At 34.2% G+C, this 22,283-nt stretch overlaps 1 protein-coding gene across 8 annotated transcripts in view; it reads right to left on the bottom strand.

Annotated features, from left to right (window-relative positions):
* The window catches only part of PAN3 (poly(A) specific ribonuclease subunit PAN3), a 130,608-nt gene that overhangs the window by 50,491 nt on the left and 57,834 nt on the right, over window positions 1-22,283 (bottom strand). For all 8 annotated transcript variants that reach the window (XM_031016898.2, XM_031016894.2, XM_031016895.2 and 5 more), the window contains one exon: window positions 20,041-20,188. In XM_031016898.2, the coding sequence (XP_030872758.1) occupies window positions 20,041-20,188 (148 nt within the window). The remainder of the gene's footprint in view (window positions 1-20,040; window positions 20,189-22,283) is intronic.

Below are 22,283 nucleotides of genomic sequence, written 5' to 3'. Positions count from 1 at the left end.
TAACTGAGACAACCATCATACAGGCATGTATGTATTTTAAATGTGGATCTAATCCTCAAACAGACTGTACAAAATAAAACAAACCAGCCCCTAAAAAGCAACAGAATTAGGAAGTAATAGCTAAGATAATAGGCTTTACTTCTTTACCCATAATAATTTCATCATCCCATCAAATTAAGCTTTGCAAGTAATTATCAAAACTGGCTAAAAATGTTTGTAATTAAAAGTACCATGCTTAAGGTCAAAGTAATTATGCAGCTAATGAACCTGAAGTTGAACTATAATAAAAGCTCACGGTCTACACAGCCCAATTTTCCAAACTCTGACATGATAGATGATCATTTGCACTTCTAGCCTAAACAATAAAAGATATTCAGCAGTGAACTAAAATATTGGCTAGGTAAAAGTCCCATTATTTTATATATTTTAAATCATGCTAACTTTCAAATGACTAAAATAAATATATTTGCAATCCTAAACCACAAGATTATGTGTGTTACTGCACAGATGTACATTTGGCCAAAATATTCCCTATGACATGCCATACCCTATTTTTAAAAGCCTCCAAAAAGACAATCCACAATATTCCTGCAAAATTTATTATGGCCAAGAATATTAGGATAAGAAATATTTTCCTTCTGTAGCTTAAATCCCTCACAGTTTCAGATTTTAAAATCCATTTATTTAAACACCGTAATTATTCTCATTTCCTTGAAGACTGATACTAAAAAATACTGTACTTTTTAAGGCAAAAATTGGTAATTATCAAAAGCATATCACAATATTAACCATAAGCCAAAATGTAAATTATTCACAGATCTAGTAAAATATACACTAATCAAATTAAGTTCAATTTAGTCCTAAAAGTTTCACACCACAAATGCACACTACCTTTGCAAAGATGAAACAACCCAAATGCCAAAAGGTTTACTTGAAAGAAATGTTTATAACCCCGTGTGAAAAAAGGGTACTTGGATTCAGCAAAATCCTATGCTGACCTCGTGGGGGTGTACTAATTCTTGCTGGCAACAAGTAGCAGTAAAACTTTAAAGAATTGTTCCATGAAGTGTGGTGATAAAATGAAAACAGAGTCAATAAGGATATTGATGTTAATTGCCAGAACTGATTCCTTCACAAACCCTGTTTTCACAACAGCAACCCCTTATGATTAGGGGAATTAAAAGTTGCTGAACTCAACAATCCCTTCACAGTTAAACCAACAGACCCCTCATAGAGCTGTCCAACGCTGCCCAAACTATCCATCCTTTAGTCGAATCAGTCAGTTTCATGAATTGTAGGATTTATCTTCAAGTCCAGTGCTGACTCAGAGGGTAGCTTGTTCCCTAGAGAAAACAACCAACAAAAATCAGAACAGCTACTGCTCATAAGCTCTTTCAACACCCAAGTGGAAAGGACAACTTATTGGGTCCAAAAAATAGTTCAACTTCCTTTCAACTAGAGAAGTAGCCAATAAACTGAAGGCAGCTATATGTCATAAGCAGGTCTTGGTTAAAGCTTTCACTCAGTTACAGCAAAGAAACCTTAAATAGATAAAAAAAAAGCTTACATGAAAAGCTATCACACAAACCATATGGTTTCTCACTCAAGAAGAAATTTACAGGGTATATAAATGAAAAGTATTCCAAGGGACAAAGCTGTTGTTTTGTTTTGATTTTTGAAGGGCTGATTTTCGTGTGTGTGTGTGTGTGTGTGTGTGCATGTGCGCGTGCACGTGCGCAAGAAACAGAGTGAAGTGGGGGGGAAATTAAATGTCGCCACCCAGAAGTAGTCTACATGTCTTAGGGTAGCTTTGCTTAAAGCCATACATAAAAAAACTAGTGAAGTGTTACATAATTCCTTAAATGCAAGGTCTTCATTCACTAGTTAGAGAAAATACTCTGAATCAAAAGACAAAAATATGTTCTGTTTCAGGACTTGGCAATAGTGGGTTGCCTTCCTATTATTTCTAAAACCGAAAAATCAACATGCACAGCCTTTGAGCTTCGAGATATACCACAACAAAACAAGGGGCCTTTCCACTTCAGGAGTTAGGGGTTTTGTCTACAATCATGCTATTATGGAAAAGGGAGGCAAAAAACTCAGTAAGAAAGGCAACCAGAGAGCTCAAGCTAATTTCAGAACACAGAAATGTCATTTTGTCCTTTCATGTGAATTGGATTAAAAGACTTTCATAAAACAAATATGTTACTCAAGACTGTCTCCAGAAAGAATCATGAAGGTGACCAATACAACTTTTCATTTTTTAAAAAAATTTATTAATTCTATTATTTATTCATTCAAGTGTGGGAAAAATTCTAATCCCAATCTTTCCCTTGCCATTTCCAAGTTGTAATATGAAAATTCTTGATTCTCAAACCAAGAATCTCAGTGCCTGAGAGCTCAGATTTATGGAGGACAAAACTATTCATACCAATACACTTCCTTGAAAATTGTGCTCATTTGCATATAAGGATCTGACACTTTGGTAATTTGCGGGGTTTTCTGCTTCGGTTTGGCTTTAAAGTCTTACTGATTCCTCACTTTCCCAGCCTTTCTCAGAGACTGAGTGAAGCCCTAATGAGCTAAGACACTTACTGCACGTCACAAAATAGTCACTCAAATCATTGTCTGTATTCTGTGGTTCAGATGAAGAATCTCAGTTCAGAAAAGCTCTAACCCTCCCAGCTTCCTTAAGTACTGGTAAATTCCCTCCTATTGAAAAATAGGCCTTCTGGGCCAGTGGTTTTCCAACTGTATCAAGTAAAACCCTAGGCTTCCAGAAAAGCTTCAGGGTTGTGTAAATTTCTTGATTTGAAATTCTTTTATCTATTTTTTCAGTATTTATTAAATCAATAATAAAATCACAAACGCAGGTCCAAATAGTATGCATTCATTTTATATATATATATATATGGGTTTTGTATTAGGAAGGTAGTGACTCTGGAGTAATCTTTATTTAAATGCACAGGTACTCATACAAAGTTGAATAAGAGCACAACTTACTCATATGAATTATGATTCTCATGTTACTATATGATACAAAACATAGAAAAGGAGATTGAGGAACAAAGAGTAATTATTATCCTTTACCCACCAATTTCAAGCTATTGTGTTCAACAAAGTACCACACAGACTTGTTATTCTCACTGAATAACTTCATGAATAAATTTTTAAAACCTGACCCTGTAGTAAATGCCAGTTTTATCAACTTTATATAAATTTAGATTTGGAGATTGTATATGGACTTCACAAGCATTCTGCTGCTTTAAAACAATATTTGAAAACCACTGTTCTAAACTCTAATTAAGGCTTGGTATTACTGGTTCACAGGTCCCCTAGGGGCAGAAATGGTAATTAAGTCTTTAGTTTCTGATGCCTGCTGAGTTGGAGTTCCTGTTATCTGTACTCCAAACCACCTTTCCAGTCTTCTCTCCTCTCCTCACATTCTGACAACTCTCAAAACACAATGTGCCAAACTCTGGAGTGCTAATGGCAAACGAAACTGGTAAAGATTTTAAGGGAGAGGTACTAGGTACTTTAACTCTATGGAAAAGGTATCTATCTCAGTGCCATTTTTCATTAATTTTTCCAAGTTCCTGCCCAATCTAACCTTTTCCACTTGCCTAGCAATTTTATTTTTTTAAAGATTTTATTTTTAAGTAATCTCTACACCCAACGTGGGACCCCAACTCATGACCCTGAGATCAAGAGCCACATGTTCTACCGACTGAGCCAGTCAGGCACCCTTGCCCAGCAATTTTCATCTTAAAATGGAATCCCACTCTTCTGATATTTCAGAGATGAAATATCACATCACACGCATCACATAAATGGTAGATTTCAGAGATATTTCTTTGAAAAGATAGGTGAAAAAGAAAACTCTACATAACAAAAGCAGTGACTAAGAGCCTACGTGTAGAAACAGAATTATCCATAGGAGCTAATGATAGTCATTTAAATTGTCATGTGGAATGACTGCATGCTGGTACCAACACACAGCTTGTTTTAAGAAAACAAAACAAAGTGCCAACTGGTTAAAAACAAAAACAAAAACAAAAACACACCCTTCCCTAACCTAGTCTCTCGAAGGAAACTCCATGGACCTCCTCACAATCAGCATTTAAAGGTAACACCTGTTCCAACAGAAGAGAAAAGCTTCAAGCCTATGCTTCAGTAACACACCTGAGATTTTCTTCACATCTGTTCAGTCTTCCAACTATCGGGTTGAATTACTTTTTAAAGTTCACTAATTGAGTGACAGCATTTCTAGATTATGCTATTCACCTGGTTGAAACAAACAAAAAACAAAAAAACAACTTCACAGATTCTCAACTGTGATTAAAATGTTTAAAGAAATCCTATCCATCCTTTAAAACCCATCTCCAGTATTTCCTTTTCCATGAACCTTTCTTGCCTGGACATCCTCATTCAAATCAGGTAAAATCTCACCTTCCTTAAAATTTTCTGGCATTTTAAACTTTTTTTTCTTTAAAAGTCAAAGGGCAGATATCAGAATCTCCTGTGAAATCTTTAAAAATACAAAGGCCATTGCTCCAAGTGAGTAGTTTCTGATTCAGTAGATCTTAGATGGGGCAGGGAAAGCTCTATTTTGGAAGCACCACAGATTAATCTGTAACTACATATGAAAGCTTACTGGAACCACTGCATGAGATCAGGCACTGAGCAAGGTTCCAGGAATTCAAGAAATAAGATCCAGTCCCGATCTCATAAATAAAGCCCACTAAAGTGCTCAAAATTTTCCAATTTAAAAATTTACTTTAGGTCTCCATGTGAGATCACAGTAATGGATAAAATGTTAAAAATGCCTCCAGAAGAAGCATTTAACTTTAGTGGAGAAAATGTATATAAAACATAGGCAAATTTTTTTTAAGATTTATTTTAGAGAGAGCGAGAGAGTACATGCGTGAGTGAGCAGGATGAGGGGCAGCAGGAGAGGGAGAGAAAGAATCTCAAGCAGACTTCCCACTGAGCATGGAGCCCAATGCATGGCTCGATCTCATGACCCTGAGATCCTGACCCAAGCTGAAATTAAGAGTTGGACACTTAACCGGCTGAGCCACCCAGGTGCTCCAAAACATAGACAAAATTTTAAAAATATATTATGAGATACTCAAGCACTATAGAAGCACAGAGAAGAATGACCAGAGAGGTAGAAATGGCTTTGGGGAAAGAAAATGAGGCATCTGACCTAATCAATGAAAAACAGGCAAGATCTCAAGAAACTGAAAAGCCTTCAGGCAGAGTAAGGTCATAAGCAAAGGCACAGAGATGGGGGTGGGGGGGGCAGCTGACCATGTTCAAATACATATTCTCAAATAGGATGTGTACTTTATAACAGAGTAGGTTCTCCATGAGGTAGAATTAAAGGGATGAGGCTTATTTAATCAGAAAAGAAAGCAGCAGTCTTTAAATAGTTATCTTCAATTGTTTTAATTCTAAAAATACTCAGCATCTGAACATAGTTTCTGCCACAAGGGAGTTTATATTCCAATAGGCATAAATAGGACCACTCATCCTAATTTAAACAAAAATAAAACTTCAAATTGTAGTAAGTCCTAAAGGAAATAAAAAGGGCAACATGAGGAAAATAATGGTGGCAAATGCCCTTTAAATTAGTCAAAGACTTTGTGACATTTTAGCTGACACCTAAGAGAAGGAAAGAACCAGTCACAGAAAGAACAGGTGGAGCAACATATGCAGAGAGCATGAGCCAAAAAGGAGCTTGACATATCTGAGGAAGGCCAGCATGGCTGTAACTGAATACACAATGGAGAGGAGAGAGTGGAAGGGTGAGATTTAGACAAGTATACAATACATGAATTATGTAAGCCATAGTAAGGAGCTTGTATTTTATTCTACTAACGATTAGAAGGCCATGACCTCATTTATATTTAAGATTACTTTTGCTTTTAAATGGGAAATGAACTGCAGAGGTAGACCAATTAGTCTATCATGGCCTAGTCTAGGACCTGGGCAGTGTATGTTAGAGATACCATATGCAAATTGAATTGACTGGATTACTCATTAACTGGCTGTGGACAGTGAAGGGAAGAGAGCAAAGATGAATCTTAAGTTTCTTACTCAAGCATCTTTCAGACGGTGATGATAGGTTTACCCACGTCATAAAAGCCCTGATAAGAAAAAGCCTTAACTCCGCAAATGCAATACAGAATAATTAATAAATTCTGAAATGAACTGAAGTACCAAGGGAAGTAAGGACTATTCTTCTAAGGTAATTAAGAGATTTTCAAATGGCTTACTTAGCTTAAAAGGGAAATGAAGCTGGGGAAATGAATTAAACAGTTTAGGATTCTTGCTACCTGCAATTTTTTATAATGTTATAAAAAGTATACATTCATATGCACACCCACAATAGTTCCATAATCATATCAAAATTCCAAAAAATGAAAAATTTTAGGACAACACATTAATATTTTCTTTTAATCATAAATACATGTAACAAAGTATCTGAGGGAGGAAAAAGTCCTGTTCTGCCCCACTGTAAGAAGACTGGTGCTTCTCCACTGTCCCTAACCCCTTAAAGCACTGGTTCTTAACCGGAAATGGACACTGGAACTGCCAGATCAGCTGTCAAAAACCGACATGTGCAGAACTGCAGGGGAAAGGAAGGGAGGATCTGGGTGAGGAATGGCAGGTTTAGGATGGGTCCTCTTCACGTATTTTTTTAAAAAACACCCTGGGAAATGTTGATACACATCCTCAGTTAATCTTTAAAAGATTAACACTGATCCAAGCTAATTTTCACACAATTTTAATCAGTAGCTTTTTCTAGCATTAATGGCTGAGGCCATGAGGTAAATATTTCTACAGTCAGAGATATTTTTACATTACAGTCAGAAATATTTTTATGAACATAAGCAATAGTACTTCGTCTTACTATATATTGGTCATAAAAGTCAAAATTATTAAAATGGCAAAACAAAAAGATTACTTTACACAATTATGTTTAAAATAGACCTTTCCCTTTTTGGGGGACGGGGAGGAGGTGTCATATTTCCTACTGGCAGTTTGAATATAGTAAAAACTTCATAATAAAACCAAAGTCTCAACATCTGCTTAAGTTTCTCCAAGCAATTCCCCCATGGGGTTACTAGTTATGTCCTGTGAATACAGGTACATACAAAAATATCTCCAAAAGTTAAGTATGAGAACCAAAACTCCTAAATGTCAATTTCTCAAAATTTAAAAAATTGGAGATGTTATTTATTTCACCAAATTTTAATGCAACAAAATTATAAATAAGTTACTTTTCATTAGATAAAAGTTTTAAGTTACAAATACATTCTTTTTATACAAATACAGATGGAAAACTTGAGAGCTCTCTCATCAGGGAGTTAGGTAAATAAAAAAAAACTATAAATCTGGTTTGCCAGTGAAATGATGAGAACCTACTTCACTTCTACCCCTGAGATAGCTCTCAACCTTCCTCGAGGAATAGATAAAATGTCCAATACACAAAATTAATTTCCAACATAAAAACATGCACACAAGCCACACAATATATTTTTCCTCCAAAAGAAAGCAGTCATAGCCCCAATAAGATAGTCATAATTTCCAAAATATTAGGAAAGCATGCAATTGAACAAATCACAAAAATCCCTGCTTCTCTATAGAAGATTAAAATGCATAACCAATTTTTAAATAATACTGTGAAGTAATGAATAAAATGGAATAAAAGCATTTAACACAAAAAAACACATAGACCTGTAAATCAGACAAGCAAAGAAAACTCTATCCTGTTTACGGTGTCTTTTATTCAAACTTTTAAAATTTCATCACTAATAACTCAGGTATATAAGATTACTAAGAGAACTTCTCCCTTTGTTTTTATTTCAGAATCACTAAAAGCAACCACCCAAAGTTACTGTTTATAATTCTTCCAATTACACCAATATATCTGTCTTTATTTGAAATTACTGGTTTTAAATTCTCATTTTCTAGTTTAACAATATGCATTCTGGGTCTCTGTTAACATTCTCAAATAGGAGAAAAAAAAAAATAAGAATACAGTACTCTAACCTGAAAATTCAGGTAAAAGTTTTGGACTGGGCCTAACCTAAAAACTCATTCCGTAGAAATGATAGGGAATATGTACATTCACAGACCATATTTAATAAAGGCATGATTTCACCTTAGATCTTACACATAAATTATTTTCCTAACAGATTACAGCTTTCACCCAACATGATGAAAGGGAGCATTTTGAACAGTTTTGTGGCCAAAGGCTATTCATGCTAGAACTTAAATTAATAAAAAATAAATACCTTACCTAAAAACTTATTCTGATTCTTAATACATATATGATCTAAATTTGTGGATGTTTTTATGTTTATGGAAATTAAATTCTCAATGAAATATGTGAAGTATGTATTTCATAGAATTTTTTAATTGAAGGTAGTAGAGCTTCACATCCTACATGCAACTGCATCCCACATAGAGGGGAACAGAATCAAATCATCAGCTACCACTGAAATGCTTTTTAAAAGATGTGACAGAAAAATTTTCTATTCTTGAAGTCTCCAAAATCTGTATTCAAAGTAAACTGAACCTTGCATTCAAAGAACCTCCAGTACTTGTGGTATACCTGATTCTACTCTTATTTTGCCATCCTTCAGTACCCACCTTAAGCCTTTTAATATACTAGTGAGAAGAAACCTAAATCTTGTTTTTAAAGACTCCATAAAAAAAAAAAAATTGAACTAAAAATTATTTGAATAGGACCATGAAAATATCACAAGTATTCTTTTTCATTCTTTTAAGAAGTATATAAAGAACCAGCAATATTTTTACTTTTAGGAAAATATAAAGAAAAAGCAAAAAATGTTTAAGTACTGAATCACGGTTAACATTTCAGTTACAAAAATTATATTTGATTAAAAGTACAAATATTTTTCTCTTCACTACATTACACAATAAAAATGAAAAGTTTTAACACCTCCAAAGAGTTTTCTTTCTTTTTTGTTTCTTAATGTAAATAACCTTTAATAGAAGCCATGTGGATTTGGCCAAAATAAATACAACTCAGTTTCCATCTCTGGTTTTCTCCTCAACATCTAGAAAATTTTAGCAACTGATTTATATAATCATTACTTCATTTTGGTGGATTATTTACTTGAGATAAAAAGTATCTGGACGGGGCGCCTGGGTGGCTCAGTCGTTAAGCGTCTGCCTTCGGCTCAGGTCATGATCCCAGGGTCCTGGGATGGAGCCCCGCATCGGGCTCCCTGCTCAGCGGGAAGTCTGCTTCTCCCTCTCCCACTCCCCCTGCTTGTGTTCCCTCTCTCGCTGTCTCTCTCTCTGTCAAATAAATAAATAAAATCTTTAAAAAAAAAAAAGTATCTGGACTACCTGGATATTAGAAACACTAAAAGCATTGAAAAATCTATTAAGTACCCTACAGCTTCCTCAAACAATTTATTTAATCTCCTTTACCAAAGTTAGGCAAACACTGTGAGTTCGTATTAGGAATTTAACCTGAGTTTTATCAACCACATACTCTGACATACTATTTGATGGAGACCATACCCTGCACGTCTGTTTTGCTTCCCATGTCTACAAATAGCAGTCTTCCCTTTGGCCTAACTTCACCCTTACCTCTATCAACAGCCTTATTTCCATGAGTTTTCATTAGTTAATTTGACAAATATTATTAGAATATTAACTATGTGTAAACTACAGTGTCTAAACCCCTAAAAATGTTAATAACTTATCTACATTTTTAAAAACCACTGTATAGGTTTGAATTACAATTTTAAGAACTATATCCTCTGGCCTGTATAGCAGGTAACTTAATTTGAACACCATAACATTTGAAGAAACATAACAGTGACCTGCCTGTCTCCAAACTTGGACTAATGATCTGAAATGGTAGGATCTTTCCTAGCCTCTACAATGGTGGCAATCTTTTAAATCACAACATTTATATTATTTAAACGAAGGGTTAAAACAAAATGGGAGGAGGACAGGTATTTCATAACAAAACAACTCTTCTAGATCAAAAGAACCATCTTTTGTTTCTCAAGTGATAATGAATATTTATGAGTAAATGGTGCTCTTCATTCATAGTGACAAATTATGTTTGCACTGTTTATAAACAAGAGTGTCTGATTACAAAAAATTACAAATATTCACAAAAATAATATAAGGTTAATACTAATGTTATTTTAACTTTGGATTTCTTTCCAATGAATAAAATCTAATACCAAATTTAAAACAAAAATTGAACTTTGACTTCAAGAAAATGTTGTGATAAAATCAATAAATACCTCTCTTATTTCTCTAACATACCAATTTAGTTGACCTCTACACAAAAACTTTAAAGCATACATATTAAAATGTAACATGTAAACAAAAGGTATTTGATTACTGGTTCATGATCCATGGGGTTTAAAATTTTAAAGAGCCATGGTCCTTATCAGGTGCCAGAATAAACATTTTATTAAATGTATTACAATAATTAACTTAAACTATTTTTGTCCCATGACCATTACTGAGGTGGAAGAAATCCCCATCGCCCATTTTTTTTTTAATTGTTTATGATCTTGAATGAGCTTCAGTAACCCCTGTAACAATTAATTCAATGGATACTTATCTGATCACTTCAGTTATCCAGCACATAGCCAAGAAATAGAAGAAAACTAGTCTCAAAGGATAAAGTCCATGTACCTCATTCACAGGCAACAATCCTTAACTCAAAGTCTTTTTCTTATTTGAAAAAAAAAGTATTTAAAAAAATGTGTTTGTGTTCTCAGTCCTCAGCAGATTAGGAGGAGGAAAAGAAAGGGGATAAAAAGAAGACAGCATAGAGCACTAAGAACAGTGGGGTCTCAAAACAGCTTTCCAGGAAAAGCAATCTTATCAGCAACACCTGGAAACAAATTAGAATAGTACCCAAACCTACAAAATTAGGAACTCTGGAAATGGGACCCAGGAAGGCTGGGTTTTAACAAGCACTCCAGGTGATTGTGATGGACTCTCAAATTTGAGAACCACCGTCCTAAAGGTAGGAATACTAACAGCACAACACAGTCATCAATAAAATGCCAGTAAGAACTTGGTAAAAGGGTTCAAATAAACTTGCCTGAGTATATGCATTCAGGAGGAGCACTTTAACAGATTCAGAGAACAAGAGAAAAAGGCCTTACCTTAAAGGTGTTATAATCTAACATACTGGGATGAAAGGACAATGGAAAGGGTAAAGAATCTAAGTAATTATATAACTTGAAACAAACTGCTCTACAAACTCTGACACCTAAAGGGTATCAATTAGATTCTGGTTCAATATAATCACTGAGGCAGACAAAGCTCAGTGTGAGTCACCAAAAAAAGCTTACATTTTATCTGAAAAAACAGAGTACTACAAATCTTGGAAATCTATGAAAAATTGCTGAAAATCTCAAGTTTTGACAATTAAAACCATAAAGCTTCTGATACTAAAAAAAATCAAGTGGGGCACCTAAGTGGATCAGTAGGTTGGGCATCCAGCTCCGACTCTTTCAGGTCAGATCGTTAGCTCAGGGTCATGAGATCCAGCCCCGAATCAGGCTCCGTGCTAAGTGTGGAAGCCTGCTTAAGATTCTCTCTTTCTCCCTCTTACTCTGCCCCACTCCCCAACCCACATGTGCTTGTGCACTTTCTCTCCAAAAAAAAAAAAAGTAAATAAAAAAAAGTCAAGTACACTGGAAACTCCATTTCCGGTGATCCTAAATAAATCAATTATTGTAGCTTCTCTGTCAATTTCTTTAGATACCAAAGATACAAATAAGATAGTGCCCCAAAATGTATATACATGAGATAACCAGGATGAACTGTTAAAATTTTACATCCAAAGAACACTGGCAAATGTAACCTAACCGCTTAAAAAAAACCGAAGTTCATATTTTGGTGGACAGTCATCACTGGATACCAGACAATTCCCAGGCTTGTGCATACCAACATCCCACTGATGTTCCTCCTCTTCCAGTTGCCTGGAGAGATGCCTAGAAACCACCTGATCTGAGTCCCTAACTGATTACACGGAAAAAAGCATCTCAGACAACCTGAATATCTGTCCTGGACTATTATAAAAGCAAGAAATAAGTGTTTGTCAGGTGAAGAAGCCCTTACAGTTTGGATCTGTTTGTTTCAGCAGGTTAGCGTAACACCACATCACAAACAATGGGCAATAAGATTACAATCCATAGTAATTACAGCCTAGAGAGCAGTTTGGGGACAATAATTATACTAACATCCTATTGATCTGTACTGTTTTCTTTAAGGTACAAAACCCCCCAAAGGGACTATTAGTTATTAGTTACTACTTAGAGGAATACCGATCTAAAATCTGGAAACCACATCTAAAATACAGGAAGATATTTATGAAATCACAAGAAAATATCTCATTTCAGACATGTCAATGTATAAGAGAGTCAAGACTAAAAAATCCAGAACTAAACATTATCACCATAAACATGCAGTCCACATTTGATTGTTTGCTAGTATTTATGTTTAGGCTTTACAAGCCTATGTGCACTGGGGGTTTTAAAATAGGTATATCTCTAATTCCTCTCCTTCTCTAAGACCCTTCCCACGTGCTCTATTCAGACTGCACATCTGAAAAGCAAAAAAGAGTAAGAAAACAGGTGGCTTTCATATATAAATTTGACTAGTCAGGCTGAGAAGAATCAGGGAAAATTCAAGACATAGAAGAGGCTGCTGGAGGGGAGGGGGATGGGGGATGGGGTAATGTGGTGATGGACATTTGGGAGGGTATGTGTTGTAATGAGCACTGGATATTATGTAAGACTGATGAATCACAGGCCTGTACCCCTGAAACAAATAATGCATTCTATGTTAAGTAACTGAATTTAAATTAAAAAATAATTATCAAAAATAAAATTAAAATTAAAAAAAAAAAGATGAGGCTGCCACCTTTCATGTCATTCCTACAGAATTAAAGGACCATCCCTAACGAAACATGTAACACACAGCACAGTAATTATATTCACACACTCTCTCCCTCACTGAGTACATACAATGCACCAGGCACCACTGAGCCAAAAGGTTAAAGAAGAAATGATCCCGAGCTCTCAACCTATTTGACTTAATGGTGGTGGGGGAGGGGGGAGCTGACTCCCAACTCTCTACATCCAGCTAGAAATCAGGAATGTTCTTGGGCATTTAACTAATACGTGCCCTCTCTGCCTCATTCATCCAGAATCACTACAACACTCTGATTTACCCCAGATGCTAATCTTATATTGCTGAAACAAAACTCCCCTCATCTCCACCTATGATAGGCCTGGTGGGATTTTCCATTTACACAGACAATGTCAAGGAAGTCCAGTACCTTTTAAAGTCCCTTTTAAGTATAGTACAAAAACCAAACTCTCCTTCTGCTACCTCTCTCTCATCACTGTGTTCACTTCTGCTTCTTTTTAGTGTACCTATCTCCTACAGATCAACGTGCCACAAAACAATAGAATTTTACATTAGAAAGACTTTTGGAATCATCGAGTATCATCTTCTTATAGAAACGAAGGTGCTAAAACACAGGATCAAAGGGTGTGCCAAAAACCACACAGCTACTTTATTATAACCAGCACCACGTTCCAAAGGCAATCATGTCATGATTCAATGAAAGCAGCCGAAGAGCAGCAGGAGATGTTGCTGTAGTAGCAGATCACTGAACTTACAGTGGCAGGGAACCCCTACCCACTCCCATCCAGCCCCTACCCCATAGGTAAGGGACGTGTTAGCCAATACATGAGATTTAAACAGGAAGTCCATAACAGGAACTCTAAAACCTAACAAGACGTATTAACCAGGAATTCCCCAACCAGTAGAGAGTATCTACTGGTAGCTATTAAGCCTTACCTGACAGGTCTCCAAGCCAGCTGCAGCAGCCAAATCCCCCTCTGCGCCATTAACGTCTCGCCTCAGTCTCCTGAAATTCCCAACTGGGAAGGGAATACAGGCCCACGGGCATTCCCAACCCGGTTATGGCTCTACAGTTCTACTGTTAGTAATCTTCCCTGGGACAGCACCATCTGTATCCATATACATGCATACAAAGAGCAGTCTCCATCTAGGATGAGCTTAACATTACAGGGCAATGAAAAGGTCCTCTTCACAAAAACCTCAGAGACCCCTGATCTTAACTATAAATTTTTATTTTATTTTTGAATGTAGAAAGTACTCCCCAGTTAGAAAACCTGGAAAAGTTTGATTGATTCTGCAGAATATACCTGAAAAACAAAGTAGTTACAAAAAATGGAAACATGCAATTTAAAAAATACTTACAAATATTTTCACTGATTTTAAGAATGTTTTAGCACCTCAAGACACAAAGTGACTCTAGTTCTGATATAGCCAAACTTTCAAATGGCACATTTCTGTTCTTATAGGACTATTAATAGCTATATTCTCTTGAACATTTGCAGTTTTTAGAAGTTTTCAAAGATGTTCATGAAATCATTAAAATTCACTGTACTTAAGAGATACTGGCCAATTAAAACAATTTTTTCCCAAGACAAAAATGAAGCTTACGTGAGTAAGCACTTATCAGGCACCATCTATATGCCTGTTTGTGCTAGATAAGAAATGAAATGGTTCTTCTTAGGGAATTGATAATATGCTTAGGAAATCGAGACTGATATTTTTAAACAAAGAAGAATATTTTAATGCTAGACTACCCCTACTGCTATTAAGAATAAAAATAATTCAGAGAAATCAATTCAGACTGAAATATCAAAATAAACTCATGGCAGAATTTCTTGACTGGGTTGACCCACGGAATTCACTTAACAGTAGACTTCTGAAAAATAATTATAAGAAAATCTATTTAGAGTATAAAACTGGTGATGGTTAAGAATTACATAAATATTTTTTATAATTTTATTTTTAGTAATTATACCACTGAGCAAAACATGAAATAATCTAAAATGATAGATTATGAAGTTTTTATGCCTTCAGTGATTGTAATGTAGAACCTAAGATACACAGTAAAATTTTAAATATGAACTTAGATATTCACCATCAGCAAGACCACAGCTTCATCCTATCAGCAGAGTTTCCTATTTTCCCACAGGTACATACGCTCCCTAGCTGGATATCAGAGCAGGAATACAGCTAGCGGGATAGACATCTGTGCATTTTATTTCAACCACAGTAGTGTTCCAACCATAATGACTTAGAGGAGTTCGTGATTTCTGACCTATATGATTTGTTAATTTTAACAATATATCCCAATCTGCCCTCTCTCGTTTTTCAGTCATACAAATAGATCAGTTATATGGATACACACATACGTACAACTTGTCCAAAAAAGAAAGTATCTGAAAGGGCTACCATGTGGAAAAGAATTTACCCCATTGAACACAAAGAGAAAGAACTAGGACCAGGGGATAAAAGACAGACAAGACAGAGTTTAGTTCAGCAAAAGATATAATTTTCCTTTTTATTCAAACTTAAAACGTACACTGAGTTACCTTGCTTAGCTAACGAATTCTTTATTACTAAGAAGAAGTTAGATGATAATCTGTTAGGAATGTCACCTCTAAACTGGCACAAGGCCCAATTATGTTGACTCCAAAAAGTTCCACCTAAATCAATGACCAGTATCAGATTATTCCACAAACCAACTACTATGTAAATGAAACTAATTAAGCCTCCATTTCTTTGCCTATGATATGAAATGCCACAGAGCTAATGAATCACAGAACTTTATTTTTTAGCATAAAACTTTAAGAAAAAAATCTCCTTACTCAAACTTCTCAACATTACAAAAATAAAGAACTATTTTTAGGTAGCACCATTTGATATATATACATAAAATTATATATATATGAAGTTTAGTATTTTAGTATTTTAGAACAAGAATAATGAAAAAATATTAATTTCCCCTTTTCCTTTCCTGTCCCCCTTTTCCCCACACCTTGCCCAAGCCAAAAAATAAATATTAGCTAATTTTACCCAACAATCCGGCACCCTCAAGAATATACAAGAAATGATTATTTCAAAAAACTGGACCTAAAACTGTATTTTCTTTAGATTTTTTCTAGACTATTACAATAAGATTTATAACAAATGAATACAATTATTCAATAATGGTAAGTATAGTATAATTAAATGCTTCTCACCAAATCAATCATCTGAGATTTGCCATAATAAATTAAAATTTGGCTAATGGTCCAAAAGCCTGCACCATCCTCATCTTAAAGAAACGAATTTTTGAAAATACTTAAAGTCACTAATGGCTCTCTTTCTCATTTATAAATTAATGATGGCATTTTCAAATTCAAAAACTCTCTCTGCCCCTCCCAAGTGTCCACACACAATCAAGCAGAATAAGAGATGCTCAAATCCTGAGTCAAAACTGTGCATTAAAAACCACCAAATATATCAGTAAACTCCCTCAAAATTTAAGTTCCCATTGCTACCTCTCTTAAAATCACTTTCAGACTATGGTTAATACTGAGGTAATTAAACTTAAAGTACAGCAAGACTTAGTTTACTAAGTCTACTATCAATTCAAAATACTCTTAGGAAAAATTCTGATTAAAAAAACCATTCAACAATTAGTTCTCATGATAAAATTAGTTTTCATGGCACAAAAAAGGCATAAACTATCATTTCGTATACTTATTGTAGTCATATTTTCATCTCTAAAGATCTATTCAAAAACTTCACCTAAGGCAAGAGCTACTAGAAAAATAGATCTTTATCTGTTACTTTCAAAACATTCTTACTAAAACACATTCTGAAAAAAAATTAAAATAAAAAAATAAAACACATTCTGGAAATAGATTTTGCTAAGTGTGTGTTAAGCCAGTGGTTCTTAACTTTCCGAAGTCTGTGACTCTCCAAAGGATAATACATGCTGTGACCAGAAAAAAATGTATGTTTACAAATAAAGAATGTGCATATAACTACAGGGGTTCTCAAAGACCATGAAGTCCAAGTTGAGTGCCATACCCCAAATACTCCTGTAATTATTCATAGCAGATACTTAGAACATAGCAAGCTACTGTTCTTAGGTTAAATGTGCATAAAACAACTAAACCTATAGATCCTTGATTTCCTAAAGCAGAAGAAAATGGCTGTGTATACAATTCAATGGAAACTTAACATGTGCTGCATGTTTTTAATAATTTAAATACCTTTGAAACCGAATTAGCTCTGAAAAAATTCAAATAACTTATATAAAGTTTTACGTCTTATATTAAAGCTTTTTAAAAATGCACATCAGGTTTAAAAGTGCTGAGAACACATTTTAAAGAAGAAATTTTCACTCAGGATTCACTCAGAATCTACTGTGTTCCGGGCATGCTTTTAATTCCTTGTAATTTGAGGAAATTCAAAATCTAATTATCTACTTAATTTTGCTCAAATATTTTCAAATTTTGGTAAAAAAATATATTTAAATATGCATTTTTTCACATATAATGAAAATGACATTACTCTAGTTTACATCTGAGTGCCAAAATATTTAAGGTTTCATGTTTTTTTAGAAAAACAATATTTGACATATTTTCAAGGGCAATAATTTCTAAAACAAATTAAAAAAGCGAAAATGAAACTTCATAAACTGAAAATTATCAATAGGTTATATCTACAGTAGACAAGAAGCATTAAATTAAATCGCCACTAAGGTAGGTAAATAAACTCTACCACCTTTTTGGTTCTACAACTTTAAAGTGGAAATACCAAAAACCTTTCCCAGGCCTTGAGGAAAAAAAAAAAAAAAAAAAAAAAAACATTTGTAGGTAAGAAGGGATGAAAGACACTGAAGGGAGACTTAATTTTTTTCTTTGTTCATCTCCAGAAAGTGTTAAGCCATTAACTAAAAGGAGAAAATATTAAGAAATAATAAATATAAAACCACTCATCATTCCAGTATTTGTGGAAAATACTTTAGCTTATTAGTTGATTTTCATTTGAATGAAGAACAATTTTTAAATAATAGGTATTCAGGAATACATATAACAGGTATACTGACCCATTACCAATGGTTCCAGACAGTAATTACTTTCATTAATAGGAAATAAAATGACCATTTTAATGTTAGAGCTATATAGAAGAGTAAATAGTTTCTCCACTAATTTAATGTTTTATATTAAGTTTATCCTAAATTTAGGTTGTTGGTACCCAACTGAGGCCAATGAAACATCTACCTACACACAATGAAACATCTACCTAGCCTCCTCTACTGAAGAGCTTAAAGAAGAAGCATTAATAAATTTTCTGTTTTCAAGATCTAGAATTTCTTTTGACATTTTTAACTCCTTCAATATTTAAAAAGCTTATTATTATTTTTTTTTAATGGCATGCTTGAACTAATCTGATCAAAGATGTGAACAAAATAATTGCTTTTGAAATAAGCGAAGATGTGTTGTTAGGCCAAAATAAACTGGTACTTCCTTAAGAGAGCCGAAGTTTTCTGATTGGCATATGGATACCATGCTTGTGGGTGCTTTATAAACACTGCTCAGAAGTCTGGACAATCTCTAAGAAATTTTAGATGTATAGCTGACATGTAGATTATGCTCATGTAAACAATGTGAACACACCTCAATGGGACAAAAATCATAGCAGCATATTACTTACAAGTAAAACTTTTAGGCTACCAGGGATATTCAATTCTGACACTGCTCTCTAGGGAAGAAGGGAAAATATTTACAAATTTAACTGAACCTGAAAAGAGCCAAAGTAGAAGAAAAGGTAAGTAGACAGGGGAGAGGGAAAGGGTCAAAAGGGAAGGGGAGATGAATGGGAAAGAAGAGAGCAAGAAGGAAAAAGGTGGCAGGAGGAGGCATTGATAAAATCCTTGGCAACACAAGGTTATTCCGCCTCATACTTTATATACTAAACAAGATGCTCTGTTCCATAAAAATATCAGTACTACTCTCATTCTTTATCTCATAAAGATCCTCGATTTCGGTATTAGTATCAAAACCAATGAATCTTACTAACTGGATTAAGCCCTGGAGGCAATATTAGTTCCAGACTGACCTAGGTAGACCTTTTGGCTTCAATGGCATCCAATTTCTGTTTTTTGAAACATTCAAGACTAAGTGATGATTATCCAGTAAAGGTTCTAAAAACATAATCGTGTGAGTAATTCAAACAGTTTATAAAGACAAGATAACCTACCCTGCACTTACTATAAATTCAACATAATTCTCCACACCTTAACTTTCTAATTAAGGTATAGCAGTAGGGATGGATGATGTTATTTAAGAAATTTTTCATATTTTTATATTAAAATAAATGTTTACTATATGGAGTAGAATATAAAATTTGCATGAAAATTTAAGATAAAAGAGAGGACTTCAAAGAAAATAGGATTCTGGAAGGGTCACATTGAACTATACCTCAGGACCCCTGGAGTATAAGTGCATTTATTCAAATTCTTCTGCCATTATGGGTAAACTTGGGAAAAAAATGATTGAAAAGTACTATTTTCTCTACCTTGATGACCCCTAAATACATTTCTTTCCTACTATTGTTTCTAATACTTTAGCCAATTTAAAATGACTACTATAGATTTATAATCAAACACCTGAAAGGCAATACATCTAAACTTGTATTTAGAATGACACAGAATTATTTTTTTAGAAACTTACTATAAAAGGGAAACTTTGAAGTATATATACATATCATATTCTATTTCTGATGCTTTTATAGAAGTTTTTGAGTGAAACAGCATTATTATTGACTTGAAAAAATAGGGAAATAGTAAGGTCCAAGTAGATATTTTTTCTAATAAACCACTTTCTACTTTAAATTTATTTTTGTGCTTTTAAACATGCTTATATATAATTTTTGTTCATATTTAAATTTTGTTTTAAAATTTTCAACTATACATTTGATCTACGGTACCAAAACTGAAAACATAAAACTCATAATGTGTCCAAATATGAATCATTCAAGTATACAATTTCAGTTTTCATAAACTAATAGCAAAAGTGCTTACAGATTTGATATCTGGAACTCAATGGAAACAGTTACTCAACTTACCTGGTGCTAATCCAGCAGCAGCAGGACTTCCCATGGATGGGTGAGAGAACACTTGAGAGAAGGCAGACATATTTGACTGGGACACGTTACTCAGCCTGGAGGTTGATCCTCCTTTAGGAATAAACTCGCTTGCAGTAGGATTTGGTGTCTATTTAAAAATCAAATATAGTAAGTTAACACACTTTAAGCCCAAAAAAGACACTGAATCTACTAGGAATTATTGCACAATGATTTACTGAGTAAAATATTTTATTGAAAGGATTTACAATGTTTTTAGTTTCCATATTTTGGAGTGGTATAAAATTAAATTTCTCGAAGAAAATTTTTTAATCAATTTTGAGGATTTTAATCATTTCATTTGCAGAATTTAACCCCAGAAAAATGTAAAATTTGCCTTGATTGTCAAATACGCATCATTACCAAACTATCCTAACACATTTTAGAGAACTGGGAGGTTGAGACTACCTCAAAACTGAGCAACAAGTTTCAAGTTTAATATCTTTAAACCACTTCTACCAGGATAAAGGTCAAAGCGCCTTTATTCCAAAATTAATCATTTCCCTTTTTTAAAACACAACACATTTCCCCAATAATATGGTGCCATGTATTTAATTAACAGAGTAAAGACAAGAAAAACATTTAAAAACAAGGAAAAGGTGGGAGGAATCAAGATATAAGAAAAACCTAACAGAGGCCCCAATGCTTTCAATGCCCACAAGTATCACATGTAACTTGTTATATTTAAAGTATTTTACTATGAGATTACATGGAAAAAAACTTTCTTCACAGCTGTACTATGCCACAACATTTTATATATTCAAGTGGCACAGTACTTTAGGCTTTAAGAACTACTGTAACATTATGAGACTGCATATCAAATTCATAAATGGCCTGTATTTTGTCGACGTGGAATAAATATCCTAAATTTTTCTGAAATAGTAACCATTTTAAATTCTAAGTGCCCAAGCATAATAAAGATTCAATCACTCTTAACATTAATGATATCATTTGAATTCAACTTTCAAATGGTCAGCCAAGGAGATAATTTAGTATGGTTCACACTTCAGCCCACATTCTATGCATACATATAAACTAAGTTTAAAACACACTGAATCATGATGCAAAGCATTTAATCACTTAAAAGTCTTTTAGAACCAATCATTAGAATGTAAAAATGCATTTCCACAGAAGGCAGAAAATAAGAAGATGGACTAATTCCTGTACAACCCGAGAACAACTTCCCTAATTCAATATGAACACCACTCTACACTGCCAAATTAGAATTCAAATTATTAGATTTAGAAGATTATAAGGCAATAGGCTGACCTCAATTTAAACTCTACAACAAATGAGAGTTTACCAATTACATGCCAGCTAATGTTAAAGTTAATAAAATGTAGAAGAAATGCTAACCTGGGCTTAATTAAATATACTAAAGTAATGAAATCTCTCTAACTGTCACATCTAAGACATGAAATTCTAAAAAAAAAAAAAAAAAAAAAAATCCAGACCTGATCCAAAATATATTTTCCAAAGAGGAAAAAAAAAATTCTCTTCTATTACTTTTCTCTGTGTGTGTGCGTGTCTATTTTAAACCCTTCCAAATTCTAGTTTTCAAAAATAGTGGTATGTTCTATAAAAGTATGGTCAATTCTTAATATCTGTGAAAATTTCTAGAAAAATAAGTCCATGCATTTTACTGATACACTAATCCCTAGTTCTAAGGGAACAAATGGCTACTAACAGGATCACTTCAGAGCTAACCCAATGTGTTTCAGTTAATCTTAAATCTATTTTAGAAGGGGCACCTGGGTGCCTCAGTCGTTAAGCGTCTGCCTTCAGCTCAGGTCATGATCCCTGGGATCGAGCCCCGCATCAGGCTCCCTGCTCCCTGCTCCGCGGGAAGCCTGCTTCTCCCTCTTCCGCTCCCCCCTGCTTGTGTTCCTGCTCTCGCTATCTCTCTCTGTCAAATAAATAAAATCTTTTTTAAAAAAAATCTATTTTAGAAGATGAGAGTCCAGATAAAAGTAATCAGTATCTTGGTAAGAGTCCAGAGTGCCTAGGAGGGATGGAAACTTCAGGATTACAAGATTACCAAAAAACAGCAAATTAGACAAAGAAAATTATATGTGTATACAAAAAATTTTAGTAGCATATTCCTGAGAATTAGGTATTAATCATTTTCCATGTCAGTTATATCTTATATTTACTGTGAATAACAGACTATCTGATTTCAAAGCAAA

Source organism: Leptonychotes weddellii, chromosome 3, assembly GCF_054177405.1.
Source record: "Leptonychotes weddellii isolate Sample4059 chromosome 3, ASM5417740v2, whole genome shotgun sequence".
Classification (NCBI taxonomy): Eukaryota; Metazoa; Chordata; class Mammalia; order Carnivora; family Phocidae; genus Leptonychotes; species Leptonychotes weddellii.
Note: the sequence above shows the minus strand (reverse complement) of the source record. Positions and strands in the feature narration are given on the sequence as shown.